Source organism: Anarrhichthys ocellatus, unplaced genomic scaffold (assembly GCF_004355925.1).
Source record: "Anarrhichthys ocellatus isolate YVR2014 unplaced genomic scaffold, GSC_Weel_1.0 scaffold51, whole genome shotgun sequence".
NCBI classification, from domain to species: domain Eukaryota; kingdom Metazoa; phylum Chordata; class Actinopteri; order Perciformes; family Anarhichadidae; genus Anarrhichthys; species Anarrhichthys ocellatus.
In genome coordinates this window covers 1,831,558-1,850,316 of record NW_022280081.1, presented here as the reverse complement: position 1 = coordinate 1,850,316, position 18,759 = coordinate 1,831,558, and the positions used below count along the sequence as shown (strand labels likewise).

The 18,759-nt window shown below is 40.9% G+C and overlaps 1 protein-coding gene across 5 annotated transcripts in view; it reads right to left on the bottom strand.

Annotated features, from left to right (window-relative positions):
* Window positions 1-18,370, bottom strand: part of usp9 (ubiquitin specific peptidase 9) — a 39,259-nt gene extending 20,889 nt beyond the window's left edge. For 2 of the 5 annotated variants that reach the window (XM_031870084.1, XM_031870081.1), the window contains exons 1-14: window positions 17,918-18,370; window positions 13,284-13,552; window positions 10,868-11,013; window positions 10,364-10,443; window positions 9,210-9,322; window positions 7,090-7,308; window positions 5,749-5,864; window positions 5,379-5,630; window positions 5,130-5,265; window positions 4,885-5,037; window positions 3,784-3,888; window positions 3,403-3,615; window positions 3,168-3,304; window positions 1,804-1,842 (exon numbers count right to left, since the gene is read on the bottom strand). In XM_031870084.1, coding sequence (XP_031725944.1) covers window positions 1,804-1,842; window positions 3,168-3,304; window positions 3,403-3,615; window positions 3,784-3,888; window positions 4,885-5,037; window positions 5,130-5,265; window positions 5,379-5,630; window positions 5,749-5,864; window positions 7,090-7,308; window positions 9,210-9,322; window positions 10,364-10,443; window positions 10,868-11,013; window positions 13,284-13,385 — 1,811 coding nt within the window. In that variant the 5' untranslated portion in view covers window positions 13,386-13,552; window positions 17,918-18,370. The remainder of the gene's footprint in view (window positions 1-1,803; window positions 1,843-3,167; window positions 3,305-3,402; window positions 3,616-3,783; window positions 3,889-4,884; window positions 5,038-5,129; window positions 5,266-5,378; window positions 5,631-5,748; window positions 5,865-7,089; window positions 7,309-9,209; window positions 9,323-10,363; window positions 10,444-10,867; window positions 11,014-13,283; window positions 13,553-17,917) is intronic. The other 3 variants (XM_031870083.1, XM_031870082.1, XM_031870085.1) reach the window with 3 other exon arrangements.
* Window positions 18,371-18,759: the final 389 nt, after the last annotated feature.

Here is an 18,759-nt window from a genome sequence, read left to right as displayed (position 1 = left end):
ATATATATATATATATATATGTGTGTGTGTGTGTGTGTCATAAAAGAACCAGCAGAAGAAGTCATATAAATGAAGGTCATTTCCTGCCTTGTTTTCCACATAAAAAGAAAGTTTTTGGCTTAAAAACTAAATTCAAAAACCAGATGAGCTTCAGTTTTGATAGCCACATTGAAATCTGATATACACTAAAAACAGTGTTAATTACCAATGCCAAATGAAAACAAAAATACATTTTAAAAAGTTGGCTAAGATTTATTAAAATTCTGCAGTTAGATTAAGACTCTAGTTTATCAGCAGCCGCTAGATTATGCAGAATAGAGCCACTACTTTCTAAAACGCATTCTAGAGCTACTACAGATTATTAGTATCAGTTTGAGTGGGTTCAAGGCAGGAAATACCCCCGATATGTTGCTGTGAGTGATTTGTGCTGAAAGGAGCTGGCATCAGGAAGAATGGGGCTCCATCTCAAAGGACCTTTCATTTAGTTGTGCAACAGTCTAGATTAAAAGGACTATTCTGTGCATGCATTATGGCTTGTGTTCAGTACTGACAAACTGCACAGAAAGTGCCTCTGGAGAAATGATGCACATCAGATACTTATCCCAAAGATGTCTGTTTTAGAAACTATGGTAACCACGCCTCATACAAATGAATGGACATTTAGAAACTTGACTTTGATTTGATCGAACCTGAAGTTGCATTCAATATGAACAAACCATTCCATCTCAAGCTATTTTTGTATTATGTTGAATAAACAAAATTAACATAGTAATAAAAGTCATTATTATTTAACACTCAATATTAATAAGGGGCTATTGTATTTTATATATTTCATAATATATGACGGTGATTCTGGTATTAATCATAGCAGTGCGATCATTCTAGTAACTAGATGTTACAGGGAACACTGCTTGTATGACTTTTTACTCATCAGAATATGCTAATATTGTCTGAGTGACACTCGGAGGTGCTCGCTGTTATTTTGATTTAAACTGAGTTGCAGAAAAAGGAAGTTTCTCAATGACTCTGAGGTGGTGTACTGTAATTTGGAAGTTAGATTGATCTTTGGAAATGGATTCTTTATCAAGTTTGACTAATTATTCACACAATTGAAAATATTTTCAAGTTTCTAGGCAATATTTAGTGAATTATTATTTAATATATATTTATTTTGTTTTCATTATTTGTGTAAATTAATTAAATTATTATTGACAGGCTGACTTATTGAATGAATGTGAAATTTCCGCGTCACGTTCACATGCAGGTCACTTTAAGTTTTTGTCAGTTCGTAAATGGGTTTACCGTAATGCTTAGTATATACACATACCTCAAATCTAGTTTATTTGTCATTTAGAGGCTGGCATCTTCCAGTACCGTTTCTGATCTCAACAAGTACAAACTTGTGACCACAGCTTTTGGTCCTATTGATCAATGCTCTAACTTTGTCTTTTTTGGGTTTTTTTTGACCTAAGGTCAAGTGCAACAGAGAATGTGATGGATGAGCATCTGGGTTGCTAAGGCTCCCCTTTTCAATAAAATAGATCTATAGCTCATTGCTTTGCTATCAGAATACCAGTATCTTGTCTGTTGTTCGACTGAACTACACATGTGCAGGACTTTGAACAGGAGATAAGATGAGGTATCAGTCATTTGAGATGAAACCCAAGAAAGAATTGCTTAAGCGGATTCATGACAGAGATTTACATTTTATATAGTAAATATATCATAAACATGTTCAAAGAGAAAGTCAGACTTGACGTGAAACAGAAATAGGTAGAACCCTGGAATTAGCACTCAACTTACCCCACTAAGTTCGTTTGTATGTTAATTGGCATTTTCTTTCTGAAAAACAACAGGCATGTATACTACATGTTTTCTACATGGACTAGAAAAAAGCACTACTTCAAATCAAATAATTTGCGATTAATGCTAAACAATATGACTTCATATCAATCTTACAATTCTTTCACAAATGTAGCATGGTAATGTTAAGTTAATGCTTATGTTTGTAAAATCTTTTTTTTTTTTTTTTACAGTTCCCTGGCAACTTACAAGTCCTTGTAACATGATTCACTGACAGAACAAGTTTTTTATTATGCTAAAGCTACGCTTCTTAATAGCATGTATAGCAAAAAGGCATTTTTCCATTGTATACGTTTTGACTCGTCACAGAAGGAGAACAGCACAGGTGCATCTGTTTCGGGGTCCTGGTATTCTACCAATAACACTGTTAATGTTTCTAGTACAAACTGTGCTTTTCCCTACTACAACGAGTCAAAATGTCCACAGTGAAAAAAGGCCTACGATTTTAAAAAATATTCATGTAAACACAAACTAACTTAATATCTACAAGCTAGCTACGAGACTAGACAGGCAACGAGCTAGTCGGCTAAAGACAAATGGCATTTTGACTGGATGGATGTGACCGATTAGGCACGGGCTTAGGAGTAGTTTAAGTTGGACCTGAGTCTGTAGACTTTCTCCTGCGCTATTGTTTTAGCTTTGTTCCAGTATAACAAAGCAAATGAAGGAAGTGTACCTTTCAGCTACTTTCAGTGTACTAAAAAGAAAAGTGTGCATCCCTTGCCCCAGATCACCCCATTACTAAACTATAAAAAAAACAAGAAGAAAAGTAGCCAAATATCTGTAATGCTTGTTTTAAGGTGCCACACACAGTGGGACATGTTTTAAGAACATACAAACAGTCAAAACCAGCAAGTTGGGTGCAAAATTTGGTTGGGTGAGAGATATTTAATAGAAGAAAAAAAAAAAAAAAAAGCAGTAAATTTTGTGTCTAACGCCCAGCCACTGGTCAGCACCGATAGTAAATGTGTGCAGCGGGATGAGTTGCAGAGGACAATTGTGATGTTATTGTGCAATGATGTGACACTACACTGCAGGTCCAGTTACTCTCTTGGGCACTAAGAGAAAGAGTCTCCATGCCTCGGGTCTTGTGCAAATGTGATTAAAATGCCAGCTGGTCAAAATTAAGTGGATGTGAAAATCACGAGTCTCGTCGCTCTCCTATTGGGTGTTCATGCATTATGTGCAAAATACAGATGAATAATTCAGAATATAGCACTCTAAGACTACATTAAATAAACACTTCAAACCTGCCGACATTAGAACGGTCCTGTACACGGTCCTGTGATATAAAGATGACTTACCTAAGGTTTTGAGGGGCTTCTCCAAAGAGGCTACAGATTTCTCTGATTTGCTTCAGGGCAGGGATCACCCATTTGTCATTGGTTCGTAGCTCCTCTATGAAGCGATCTATCCACTGAATCTTCTGCGTGTCTCTGTCCTGCGAGTGAAAATTAAACATCGTCAGGATTTTTGACTTGCACCAAGTCCTCCATCTGGTATTTGGCGTGCCGTGTAACTTCAAACAAATTCACCAACATGCACCTGTGAGCAACTGTAATCTAAAATTTTGATGTGAGCACTAAGCGCCTGGTCCATGATGTCTACAGGCACATCATCGCTGTGCGCCAGGTTCCACAGCAGGTTGAGGACTTTGTGGGCCATCACCCCGTCCTTATCGTCCTCTGCCAAGCGCCGGATGAGTTCCAGCAGTTTCTCACGCTGCTTCTTGCTGGCATTGGTCCAGCTTGCCTGCACGAGAGAACAACCAGGTCCAGAGGTTAAGGCGGCACGTTCGGCAGTATGTTGTTGTGATGCAGCAACGTAATTGAGCCAGAACCGAATGAAAAGATGCAGCGTATCGTGTACAAAACCCTTCTTATGATCTGTGATTGGGTTATTAATCCAACTCTTACTCACCTTGAAACAGTCAAAAAGGTGATCGAGCTGCTCAGGTGAGAAGTCCCATGCCAGCTTGGCCAGGAGGTCGTGGACGTTCTTCACAATGGCCTCATGCTTACCGGCCTGCAGATACAACAAGCAGACCGCTGGGTTAACAACATACTTCTAAGCAGCGTCAGGGATATGTTGCAGCTGTGATGCGGATGTGTTGGAAAGTAAGCCATGACCGGTACCCTGGTTGTTTTTCAAAACACATGTAACAAATGTACATCTGAACTCCGTTACATTGCGTTACTCTAGGTGTGAAGAGGTCAAACTCCCAGCAACACTTTAACGTATAGACAACAACTTTACTGTGAGACGCTGCCACACCAAAGTGGAATTAATCTCTTCAGACTTTTTCCTTTCTCCGTGCAGCTTGGGAAAAGGTGGAGCCATTCCACAAATCCTTCCTCTGCTGCGACTCCAAGTGCGACCAGAGCCAAGTCTACAGCTGTGTGTGGTGATCGCGCCACGCAGGCTCAACTAGTACCGGTATGGTCGGTAACGCAAACGCTAGTGATCGCAACCCAGTGACTGGTATAAATGGAATAAAAAGGGGACTACGAGGACCATTTCTAGTCTGAAAATATAGCTGGGCAACAAAACGTGACTGAAGGAAAAACGTGACCGGACAACCACCTGGATGTTCAACAGGCGCGGTCGTGCAAATTCAAAACATACAATATTAACTAACTAAATAGCTCCAAGCTCTTTTCATTTAACATTCTAAAAAAGTACAGCAGCATACAGTTTGCTCGCACAAAACAACAGAACCACGCACTCAAGTTGTGTTAAGTGAGGGCTGCAGTAACTCACTTTTTGGTGGCCGTTTGACACTGCCATTGATTTACTGCTGACTCATCATTCACTACTCTTAACTTGCAAGTGATAACGCAGCCGAGTGCTTCGCCCCTACTCTGATGCCAGAGGCAGTTATTCTGTACCTTTTTTTTTTTTTAACCAAACATTACAGCAGTGGTCACTGCAGCCACACCTGGCGGAGACCTTTCATGTTATTGAATCTTTTGATAAGAGAATAACATTAATACTGAAAGAATATTGGTCGTTGTAGCGTACCTGTGCCGCCCAGATGTTGTCCAGATCCTGCATTGTAAGAGCTTTTTCTTTGATAACGAAGCGAAGGATCTTTTCCAGTTTCTCTACGTACTGCGGCTGGTGCAAACTGTCCCTCAGCACAATGGACAGGATGTGGTTCTGCTGGATCCACTCCTGACACACACACACACACAAGAGAGGAGAGGTGCATGTTAGGTGGAGAAATCATTTGACGCACCGCACAAAAAGTCAAGGGCTGAGCATACCGCCATGCGCTCTGCAGTCAGCCACTCCTCCTCCTCAGGGTTATGCCGATGAGTGTAGTAGGACACACTGGAGATCACCTTGTTCACTTCATTTAGTGCATTCATTTTGCCGTTAAAAGAAGAAATTTGCAATAACCTGGGGATGAAAATAGAGAATTCATTTAATCAACATCAAATCATTAAATGCGTTTAAGGATGATTGCACCAAAATGTTGACAAATAATAATGACATGATCTTTTGGTACTTGCCTAAGAATCATTTTTAATCTAAAAATCTCTAAATTCTTCACGGTTTCCTCCTGCCCTGGTACACGAGAAGCCAGATTCTTCAGAGACTTGATTATCATGGACAGTGCGTCGTTTTTGGCTTCATTCTTGGCCTCTTTCTTCAGCTCCTCGTCCGTGAGGTTCTCTAGAAACTGGGGAACCATCTCGATGACTGGAAGGAAGTACTTCTTTACCGTGTGCAATGTGAGGAACTCGTAACACTGGCCGAAAGGCCTGTAAAGGCAGGGAGCACAAAAAAACAGGGTCAGCGTTACACCGACAACACAGAAAACATCCAGGACAGCACATGGCCGTGTTGCAGAATATTGTGTTCAAGGAACAACGGGCTCACTTGATAAGTGCAGCGATGATCTGGACGTTCAGTGCTTGGCCGCTCATGAAGCGGTCGTGCAACATTTGAAACCCATTTAACGTGCCAAATTTGTTTATTAAGTCCACCAACCAGCCCTGTGGAAAGAAAAAAAAACAAGAGGAAAAATTTAGACATTTTATCTCCATCTCTGAAACACTTTTCAAACTCTTTTTGATAAATCCGTTTCCCTTTTTGGGGTTGCTTTGCAGTGTAGGCAAATGTTGCCAATTCTGATATATAGCAACTTTTTGTGCAGGATATTCCACCGTTGAATCAGGCTTTCACCACCTGAAGACGTGCACGCTCGTGTGCAACAGCCAATAGAAACGCCCTTTCTTTGAAATGACCTGTGATTGGCCAAAGTCTCGCATCACAAGCTAGACTGTCTAAAGACTGAAGCAGAGCCAGGAGGATGTTTTCTCTCAGACCACTTTAATTACAATATGCTGACAGGTTATTATGGAATCTTAGCCCAATGATGCGAAAAAACCTGCCTATCCAAGCTTTCATTTCTTCAACTAAATTAACACATTTCTTGGTTTCTTTTTCAGACGACCAAAGTTCACAATCACAGCTTGAAAAAACAAACATTTTGTGCATTGTTAGTATTAGTGAGGGACCAGAAGAGACCACAAATACCTTCACCTGACAAGAAATGTAACCGTTGCTTTGTAGCAAATAAATACTTCTAAGCTTAAAAAAACCAAAAGAGTTGCAAAATGTGACTTAATAGTCTCAGCGGGACCCTAAGTAGTCCTGGGCCCCCTGCCAACAGAGGCAGACAGGCGAGCAGTGCTGCAGTACTGTTCACACTGACCCCCTGCCCACACTGAATTCATCACTTTTCACTAGAAAATATCTATTCTCTGGTGTATCCACCTTCTCTTTAACACAATCCGTTTTCTGACACAAGTGCCCGATGGACTGCGAGTACCATATGTTTCTTTAGCAGGCTACTCCAGAGAGGGATTCTCTTTGTTTCACGAGGACCCTTAGGGTGAGACTAAAATGCCACTCTATGGATTCTGTCTGGCGGGAAGAAAGACAGGTCGACTGTCCTCTGGAGGAAGAACACAGGCTGTTTCTTGTTTAATTGAACACAAGCCCAAACATTTACCACATGATAGAATTTGTTAAGTAACATCATGCACAATCTAAACTGTTGAAAAGTGTCTGGTAGACAATCATCTGATCACATAATGTAGGGCAAAAAGGGTGAGTTTTGAGAAAGAACAAGGACGAAAGAGTGTACGATGAGCCTCATTAAACTTGTTGAACACCATATTAAAGAGGCACAATTTTCATGCGGTGGTGACTCACCTTAGGAGAGCGTGGGTCTGGTGGCCGGGCGAACAGCTCATCGTCGGCCAGCTGTGCTCCAGCGGGGACGGTCTCAGAGGGCCGTGTGCCGTTGTAGATATGGAACTTGCAGTGGGGGTTGGTGGCCATGGCCAGTAGCTCCAGTAGAGGGAACCAGTCCTGAGAGAGCTTGGCCACACACAGCTCCACCAACCGGTGTGTGTTGTTGATGATACACCTCTGTGAGACAAGGGGTGTATGGAGGGGGAAAAAAGTGGTATTAACAATCAGACCATGAGAGATGGAGAACAAAAGCCAGAGGGGGCGAGGAAGAGAATTTCAAGTCCAATGTCTTTTCTCAGAAACGCTACGATCCGCTTCTGGTTTAGGAACAATAATCTTACATTCTGACCTTAAAATCTAGTGTTTCCGCCACACAGGATTTGCTTGGGTTGTTCGAGTACATCCTGACTTATTACTACACAAAAGTTCATAAATACAGATTGACATCATCTAATTTGCACTGAATCCCCAGACCTATTCCACAGAACAGTGCACAGCTACGTCACCTGCTCACCTCGTCAATTCAACAGAATTGCAGAACTACCGTTTCTTGACTTCAAAAATATAACTACATTAAACCAATTTAAACCTCAAACCGCTGCAATATTACTAAAAGTATGCACTTTGGGAACAATACAAGTTGGCGAGATAATGATAGCACAGTAGCCTGTAACTAATGTTCAAATCTTCTCCCCTAATGGAGCCTTTAATCTCCTGGATCTACTCCTCTGCAGCACTTCAAGTTGAAGTCAGAGGCCCGGTATGTTGAAAACAGGTTAGAAAAGGATGTAGAATGCAATTTAGAGATATTTGTCACAGTGTAAGCCATTTATAATTAATGTTTTTTGCACAAATTAGAGTAAATCAGTTATATGCCATGGCCTAATACATACATGTACAATACATAGTATCCAAATAAGAATTTACTTTAATTAACAAGTTGAATCAAAACTAAACAGTCTGGGTCGACGGTTGAAATTAATGTGTTATTACTTTGTGTTTTCGTTTCTAAAAACTGAATGTTTTCACTGATACCTTAAGATTAATACACTTTACTTGGAAATATGAGAAACACTATATTATTCATGGCTTCCGCCCGGTTACCCTCCAGTCAGGCGAGCCTCGATAGAGCAGCTGCCACAGACTTCACCTCTACAATAGACTAACTGTCAACTCGGATGTTTTACACAACAAAACAAAACACGTGCCTGCTAGTCAGAACATTAATAAAATGACCCTTCTGCAAGGTTCCTGTTAGATTCACAGATGTGAAGGAGCCAGATACCAGTAATCAATATGGGACAGCGTCATCAAAGCATTCCAGAGAAGCTTTCAGACATCAGTAAAGTCGTGTAGTTTACTAGCATCTGGTTGCATCCTGAACATTTTTGGGTGGAATGAGAATAAATCAGAGCAGCTGTGGATAATAACAAAATAAGTGTTTCCTGTGTAATATACTAAATTGAAGTTATAGATTAAAACAATGTAGTCAACAATATTTAAAAGGTGACTGGAGAAAGAAAAGGACATTTTGCTCCTTTACGTTCCAGAGATCAATCTCCTTAATACAACACAACAGCAAGCCTCAGCTACCTCCAACAAACGGATCATTGATTGATTACTGCTGGCGTTGCCTCTTTCCCTCAGCTCTAAGAAAAGCAAACAGGTAACTCAATTTACAGGCAAGACCCTGGTCTGAGCATTGCAAGCATCCACTGACATAAGGGCAAATGTGTAAAAGAATAAATAAAAGCTAAGGAGACCATGCTGAGTCCTACCACCTGACAATAATATGGATTTTTGTTAACGTAACGCCTTCGATCCCTCCCATATCAACCAGTACAAAGTGGTTGTCGTGCTCTGTGGGAACTGAAAGTGGCGTCAAATTACAAAGATGGTTATCCTCTACCTGTTAAATTGAGCTTCTACATGCATTACAAACAAGCAGCCATATTTCATTCATTAAAAAAAATGAAGAGCTCAGGTATGATGGGTTGCGTATTTCATTTGAAAAGAAGAAAATATACATCTTTCAAGCTATTTAAGTATGAAAATATAAAGCAACAGTGAAAACTCACATGAATCTCAAACTTCCAGCCACTGACCGCCTCGTCTGTCAGGATCTTTGTGAAGGAGATGGTCAGACCATCTCGGAAAAATCTCTGACAAGCCTCACACTTCACATCCAGTCCTGCAAAAAAAAAAAAAAAAAAAAAGGAACATTTTAGGATTCCATTTTCTTAAAGATGCGAGATTGGGAGCATTTCGATGATCTCTCAACATGTCGACGTAGAGCCGGTGGCTCATAGCTTATGGTGCTAACAGCGCTAATAGTGCAAACTCCGGCGAAGCAGCTGACATAGCTAACAGTGTTCACCAGAGTGTGGGTGCTACGCTTGTGACTGTGTTGTCTGTCGGCACGGCGTTATCAGCTATAACCGCAGTACAGAGCAGCTGCAGTCCGACATACTGTATATTGAAAATATATTTTTGATAATTGAGTCGATTCAGAGAGCATTTAATATTTATCAACAGCCTGAGTGTAATAGGAAGGGTACGATTCAGACGCTGACCTGACCTTGTCCTTGTCCTTTGTTGACAAAATATTTATTCTCATAACATAATGAGTGCAGAAAGGGTAGAAAAACAAACATGCCATTCATATTTGGTTCAGCATAGAGGAAGTGTCTTGCCTGGTTACAGAAATTTGAATATGTCGACTCCACCGAGTAGACAAATTTTAGACCAGAATTTAAATGTGAACATTTGCTGCTTTCTCGGTTTCATTTCATTGTAAATTTAAATCTTTGGGTTTCAGAGAGATTAATCCACAAAGAAAATAACATCAAAAATTATATCCATATATTTCTACTAATCGTTTAAGTTCTATTTCAAGCAAAAAGGGTAAAACATTTGTTTGATAAAATTGTACATTACATATCTGTGTGTGATGTGTTAAACACATTGGGTTCTGGGAAGGTGTGGCGGGGTCTTACTCACTATTTACTGAGATTCTATAGATTATATAAACAACATTAATCAAATGACTGAAAACATATTCAACAGATTAATTAAAAATGAAAGTAATCATAGTAGTGGCCTTATTCTCTACACTTAAATTGACTTTGTGATGATGAATAATGTGTTTGATTAGCCTTGAAAAGCAATGGCTGTGGGATGTAAGTGCCACAAAGCATCTCTATAGACAGAAGAACACGCTGTATATTCATACCTTTTTTACTCAGGTCAATAGCAGCTTCCAAGAGGACTTCTAACTCGCCTTTTGGCAAAACTGGAACGACCCAACGAGGCCTGGGAGGGAAAAAAACATGAATCAACAAAGGAATGCTAAGTGCTACATGCTAAGTCATGAGGAGAGGCTGGTTCATGGAGCACTGAATTGAGCTGGATTTGAAAATATTTTAACCTAAATCAAAAATACATAACATCACAAACTATGCAAACAAAATGTTTCTGTGAGAGCCTGTTAGTTCTGTAATTGTTGAAATTCAGTTGTCCCCTGTGGGTATTGTGAGCATCTACTGCTAATTATCAATTATGTGGATATTGTCACAATTACCTACAGACTGGAATTTGAGGAAATCCCACTTTACAAGGAATCCTGCCGTGGAAACTCACTTTTTCAAACAATATTTCTGTGAGCTGCTCAAAGACCTGTGTGCATGTCGTGTACCGAGTTAGAGGTGAGCGAGGATGCAGCCATGTGAGTAAATACCTGTTGATCATGTCATCCAGCTTGGCTAGGTCAGTGTGAGGGAAGGCGGGCTCCTCCTCTTCCAGCTGAGGGGGGGCGTCCCCCTGGCCCTGCTCATCCGGTGGGCTCACTGGAGAGTTCTCATTGGATGAGTTAGGAGATGATGTCTAGAAAAAAAACACACACAATCAGAATCATGCAGTGCCTACTGATCTCTGTATCATGCAGTGCCTACTGATCTCTGTATCATATACTACAGTACTACCTCAGACCAGGTATCAAAAACACAATACCTAAAAAGTACTTAATTCAAAGAATTAGTCACAGAGTTGAGTAGATTAAATCCTTCAGATATAAAGCTTGTGTGCATCATGTTTGCAACATAGCTACATTGTGGGAAAAATTTTAACATTTGGAAATGTAATATAATTGAAATACCTGTACTATGCAAAAGAAAAGCAATAAATTCCCGATTAGCTTTTATGTCCATTACACAATGGAAAACTAAATTGTTGGGGACAACAAACAGAAGCAACTTCATAACCGTTTGTTTCTCTCCACTTGTGGGGTGAAGAACTTCAAGTTAAGTAACAGCCATGTTGTTACACATCTAATATTTATTTCTATGTATTTAATTCATTTGTAATCTATTTATTGTATAGTTATTTAAAAAAAATTATATTTATTTTGATAGTGTGACTGACAGGAAACAGAGGTGAGGACTAGTTCCTGACTGGATGTCGTGGTAACAGGGCAGGTGTATTGAACCATTCAACCACCAGGATGTTTCCTGTCAATCTGTTTGGATTTTGTGTCTATTAACACATAAATGTTATGCCATAAATAAATATGAGAACCAACAGCATCATTTAAGGTGAGAAGAAACGCTGAAATAGCGCCAACACTTTTTAAAAGGTATATTTAAATATTTTTTGCCTGTCAGTTCACTGACAGTCATTAACTGAAACAGCAGGCTGCCGTTTATCCAATGTGCGTGCTCGTCTGGTCACTCGCTAACGAGGCTGTGCTATTTGTCGTTTATTAATGGGGCACTTTTAATCACTGGTGTATCGAAACAAAGGATCCGATACGGGCCCCGGCTTTATGTAGCTGATACCAATCCATCAAGATTCTTTAAAAATGGGCCCTGAACAATGCACCAGCTTCACCACATCCCTTGAAGAATTATTCTGAATTTACTAAATACTGTGTTCTTCCATAAATTAATCCAAATCTGCAGCAAAAGAACAAGACGACAACCGCAAAACTCGCTTAAACTTTCAGTAAAGCTGCTGCAAATTCAGTCATTTTTAGTGGAAAAATCCTCTAAAGAGAGAGTGGAACTTGAATTGCTGTTGCACACACACACACCGGTTTCTATAGAGCCATGTACCAATGGAGAGGCAAGGCCCACTTCTTGCATGGGATAGGGTTTCTATTGTCCCGGTCACTAAGTGTACATGCATGTAGGCATAAAGAAGCAGGTGTCTCTCCTGAAAGGCCTTTAAACAAAGCAATTCAAGTCATTATGCTCGTAGCATTTGGCGCACAGAGCAATGCTCTTTTCATCCTTATCCACCCAGAGGAAACAAAACCTGTAGGCCGACATGGATGTGTTAGAAGTATAAATGTGTTAGCATGTGGGTGTATCCGTGTTACGGTGCTGTCAAACAGACATTTTTTGGAAGGAAGGAGTGCTTGAGAAACAAAAGGCAGCAATGTGCATCCACGGATGTGAGTTTAAGCGCCAACGTGACCATTCCCGTCTTTATCTCCTTCCTAATCCAACGAGTGTGCATGAACATCGGCGGCGGTGTGAGCAGCTGTGTGTGACGGAGTAAAAGAGCGACACACATAGTGGAGGGAGATGCATAACTGAGAAATATGAAATGTGGGGGTGTGTGGTGAAGGCTCCTTCTGCTTGGCTGACCTACATAGGGCAGCTTGCCTCTCACGTCTCACCACGGCTCATCTCTAACCAATACAGGCCTGCACATGCACATGCGCACGCACACACACACACACACACATCCTTTATCCATCACTCAGGAGGCTCTGTTCATTGATGCCTCGCCTCCACTCTCTTTCTCCCTCTTTTCCGCTCCCTACTCCCCTCCCTTTTTGTCCCCTTGGGCATCTGTGTGTGGTTTAGGTAGGAGCAATATCTTCTTTTTAAACACTGTGCTGCAGTGTCTGGACCAACAAAATAAAAAGATATATCAAAAGACATTACATCCCTTCTCCTTTCACAGGTTAATCTAAAAGCATGTGTCTACCGTCAGTGTAGTGCACAGCCATGTAAAACAAAGACGAGACAACGCGATTGGATGAAAGCAGTAGCCAGCCAAAGGGGACAACAGAAATATTCAACATATAGGACAAAATATCGTGACAGACAATGAGTAAAAGTCTAAAGTTTTGGAACAATGATGCTGACCTGGTTCTGTGACAGTGGGGGTTGGCTTTGAGCATCAGGTGCCTGGCCCTGGCCCTGACTGTCGTTGCCCCCCACCGGAGAGCCACGCGTGGTGGCCGTCATGCTCGCCACGGGGCAGATCTTGGCAATCTTGGCCTCTTAGGGAGCGCTGGCCAGGAGGGAAATCACAGCCACCTCAGCTGTAGAGCAGAGGGAAGAGAGCCCAGACGCACGAGAGAGGGACACAAGCACCTGGAGATCTGGACGTGCCGCTGAGACCATTGCATAACCTGGAGCGGGGAAGAAGGGGTAAAGGTCACAACAATCAGCAGGCTGGTTAAACTGTAATGCACAAGAGAAACACACAAGGGGGTTGTAATCAACCATCTATATCAACTTGTTCTGAACGAGGCGGTGTCTGGTAGTCAACCAATTTTTTCTCACGACCTCACAAATGTTCTGTGGCCAACTGGATGTGTTATGAATAAGGATGCTACAGACAAGCTTTGGAGGGCCGACACAGATCACTGAAGTAAATTTGATGTAGAATATCCAGCATCGATGATTCAATAAATCTTAATTACATTTTATAAATTCAGGACCCGCATCATCTTACACTTAAAGTTGTAGATCGTCAATTGCTAACAGTTTTTACATCGAGTAATTTTGCCAACCATGACTACAGTGACCGGTGGTGTTGGGGCTCGCTAGCTCATCTAGCACTACAATTATAAAATCAATAATGAACAGCAAAATGAATAATAATATCAAACTTTGAGTCACCCCAAAAGTAATCCTACAAATGCTTAGTTAAATTTGAACTAAATTCTGTTGCATCTCGCTAACACAGGGCCCTCAACACTTGCTGTGAAGAAGTAGCCGGAGGACACAGTCTGCCTGAGTCCATCTCAAGTCCCACCACAGTCGACAGCATCATCTCAAATGTGTACACGGACGAGGTGAACATACAGCCTCAGGTGTGTATCGTGGCGTTAGGGCAACAATGATGAATTGTTAAGTGAACGCAGTGTTTTATATTTACTTTACTAGTTTTTCTGACTGGCATATTGAAAAACGACTGACTAAGTCATTTGTAATGCGTATTATCAGTCACTCTTTTTCTGTGCCCGATTCTGTTTAATGCAACTTGGGTGTTATTTTAGTTGTTTTGGCCATTGTTTTTTCACCAATTATAATACAATCGGCTAGCATACTTCACCAAGTGAATTGCAGAGATCTAAGAACATGGGGACATTGTCATTGCCGATAGGTCAGAAACCCTGAGCAGTCACATGGTCTGATCTTTTCAAACAACCCGCCAGTTCGGCCAGATTATCTAACAGACTTCATCTGGAGGTAAAACGTGTAGCGTCAATAATGTTTCCTCACTGAGAGGTTGAGCCAGGAAGTTGGTCCGTAAACTGGAAACGTTATTTACTGCAGAGTGTTTGGGCAATACCGGTTCTCTTTCCATTTCTATTCCAAAAATCTTTATATAATCTGGAGGTTTCTTTAAAACCTGCGTGATCAGGATGCCCCGTGAGCCAAATGTTTTAAGGAGCATTCCTTAAATGACACGGCATTCTCAGACGCAAGCAATTAACTTGAGTGATTTTTATTAGAAAAAGGAACGATGAAAAATACAAGGAAAAGACCCTACTTGTATGACACAGGAATCCCCCGTTAAATGTCAGTATGACAATCAGTACGACATGATTCAGCCTGCCAATTCAGCACTTGACTGTCTGATCAACAACAAATCCGGAAGAAAAATATGTCCTAATGCATTTCAATCCAATATGTCCAAGCTTCAGCTTTCATTACAGATAACTTTCAAACACAATATGGTTGAGTGGTTTTCATTTTTTTAGCATCCATTCTTTTTGAAAAGAGCCACATGTAACAAGAGATATTTTGGTCAGGATAACTGTACAATGATAGAACTATGAATGAACTGCTATGACATTTGGGACCTATACATTAGCACACATGCCTTTAAGTCAGCAGCCAAAAACCTGAAGTTTAATACTATATATATTTATAAACCAATTAGTCCCTGTTTCTTACGATGTTCAAGACTGGCCATTGGACAACAAATCAAACCACAATTGTTAAAGATAAAGTAGATGGCTGAAAGACACAAACAAGGCAAATGCAACACCCCACCGTTGTCTTCAAGTCATTCACATTAACACTCGGCTATATGCTAGTTCAGAGTCAATGCTGTGTTTAATGCATTTTGCCATTGAAGGTGGAAAGGGCTTCTATCAGGGTTACAGACTGGCAATGAAGGCAAAACCCTTTTCCATCGCGATTCCTGTGATCAAAATCAATACGATGCAGGGTATCATAAAGTGAAGGGAACGTGACTTGATGTTTTTTTTGGACAAAATGGAACATTTTCAAGACATCCCCAATGCTGTTCAAACAACTCAAAGCTTTCACAAAATTATCAATCACACTACGTCTTAGATTGACCCTTTGCAAGCGCCAAAGGATAGGAGTCCTTGAGCCATTGTGATCTCAATTTCAATTACTTTCTAAAAGAAACAGTCTGTGATGAGCCAATGGAGAAAGGCTCTCTAGGTCATGTGACTCCAACGGGTGTCACCGTTAGATTTTTCTTTTCTTTTCTGGATCTTCTGCCCAGAAACATCAATAGTTTGCCAGATCAACAAATGACTGGAAATAATCAAATTCAAGTGGAATGATGCACATAATACAAAGTTTAGAGATACAAATAAGTCAACCCCAAAAACCAGAGAACATAAACATCATTAAGAACCATAACCCTCTGGTAGAGGGGCAAACATGGGCCTTACAAGTTAACATGGGTACACTAACGTGGCTGATATGAATTTTGTTCACCATAACTATATTTAGTGAGTAGCCATGAATTTCTCATCAGATATGCATTGATTGAAACCAATTGTTAAAACGTATGTTTGGTTTATCTTAAGTTACAGTGTTTCCTAGTGTAAAGGTAGTGAAACTAGATTATTTCCTATTTTACAGGTCAGCGACATCTGCTTCAGCATCAGCAATTTGTTTTGCAGCTGTCATTACAGAGAGAACATTACATTGAAGTCATAATAGGCTAAATCTGGCTAGTGTGCTCTGCGTTCAGAAAACGAAATTCCATCGAATGTATCGAATGCCACAATCAGTGAAACCACTTGGTAGCTAACTATCTACTAATGGGGCCGATAAGGTGGGTTACTTTCATGACGCACAAAAAACAATGTTTTATCAACAGTGTCAAAAAGGTGACACACACGTTAACAACAGCCACCATTAAAACAAGCGCTAAGCTATGTAACATACAACTGCGGCCTTTAGGACTGAACCGACTGAACATTAGTTGATGTTATTTAGAAAAAAAAAAATACATATTTTATGGACGGATAAATCGGTCATATGACATTATGTGTGTTACCTTTGGAATATTGTCAAAATAAAATAGCCCAGGTGCATATAAAGCACACGGTGACATTACGTAAGTATCAATACACACAAGCATCGTCAACAACCGTTAACAGCTGATGGTTTAGTTAGTTAACGTCTGCTGCTAGCTAGTTGCTAGCTAGCTTCGGCAACTAACGTTAGGTTAGCCTGCAAGGCGATCCGCCCAGACCAGTGACGGCCTAGTCGTCCAAAGCCCTGAGACACACAGGCCTCATTACTCGACCGGGCCTGACACTAAACTAGCCCAGCAAACCGTCGCTACCTAACGGATGACCTTAAACACACATATAGTTTAGTTAATAGCCTAAGTCATCATCCAACATCACTTTCCCCGGGTTAATTGTTGACCAACAATGTCCCTATAACGCCATTTACAATGCGTTTCGGTCGTGCTAGTATGCTAGCGAGCGGCAATCTAGATAAACAGTTAACGTTAGCTAGCCGTTAGCTTCCGTGCGAGTAAATACCCGGAGGAGCGTTTAGCTAACGTTAACGTTCCTATTTTGACAAGCGGCTTGCTGGTATGACTCGACAACTAGCAGACTTGTTTTCATATCTATAAAATAAACACCCAGCGTTTAAGCTTTACACCACTGTGTAGCAATTTCGGCATTCAAAATAAATGAACCTGTCTGGCTACTTTAGATAACATAAAATATGTTAGTGACAGGGGAGGCGTCTATTTCCTGAAATTCAGTGTTCTGATCTGTATCGCCTAACGTCAAGTTAGAACTTAACGTTAGCTAAAACAAACTGAAAATGAGCTATTGGAAGCCCAAGTGATGCAAAATGTTAACAGCAATGTGGTTTTGACAAATCAACTATTAATTAAATATACAAATTGTGTGTAGAGGACGATGAAATATCAGTAACTTGTAAACATGAGACGGTAAAGGAAATGTTCTCAGGATGTAGACTGGGTCGAGAACCATTAACGTTAGCTCGCGCTAGCTTCAGTGAATCTTGCGGGGTAACGTTAAGCTAATCTGACTACACGTACTGCTAAAATCACGAATTGCAGTTTAATCGCGTTGACACCGTCACATTTTCAATAAGCAGTAGCTAGCAGAGATAAAACCACCATCAACTGAACATCACAAGTAACCCCAGTAATGTTACCTTGCATCCACCACCAGCTGACGCTAAAACTAGCCAGCTAACAATCACCAGCTAGTTAGCTAACAACTCACCAGGAATCTGATATGACTTCCCCCTCTATTCACGGGCTACGTCCAGCCTTCAACGATGGTATCGTCGTATATTACATAAACGCGGCCTATATCAGCGACAGTTTTGTAGGACCCAAAACCTGTTACTAGAAATATCTAATTCCTACGTTTTCTCCTCGGCTTCTGGGTGTTTTTCCTGCGTCACCGGCGCGGTAACAGCCCCCTAACTCTATCTAGTCCAATTTCTGGGGCTTGTCACTTCGGTCCCAGCAGTCACTCACAACTTGAATCAGTTCAACATGGCGGAAGCGCAGTCGGACACAAATGCCGCTCAGTAAAACGGGCCAGACGACTGTGTGAACTCCAGCAGTCGGCGTTGTCTATGAGCCAGTTTGCACCACAACGGAGAGCAGCGCAGCAAACACAACACACGGCTGAATGGAAAGGGCATAAAACCCCTCTCAATTCTGATAAGGGACTCCGGCTCCAGCGAGGTAATCCAGTCCGTAGTTTGATAAAAACCAGGCGAAAGAAACTGAGCAACCTGGCGCACTTGACTATATCGCCTCCTATCGCACGGGGTGGTCATACATGGATGGGTAACGTTATCGTGTCTTTCAAGCAAACACACAAACTGACATTAAATCATGTATTTAATTAGAGAGGGTGTGGTTACAAGGACACACATAGGGACACATTTAATATAAGCTCATGTCAAAGTCATGCAAGACTGCTTGGGCATGGAAATATTCTGTAAACTATGATCACTTTCACTTTTGTTAATTCAGTTATAGATTGTGGCCAGATTAAAGGATATGGTCCCAATATTTTATGTCTGTCTGTAAGACACCAAACTCATCAAT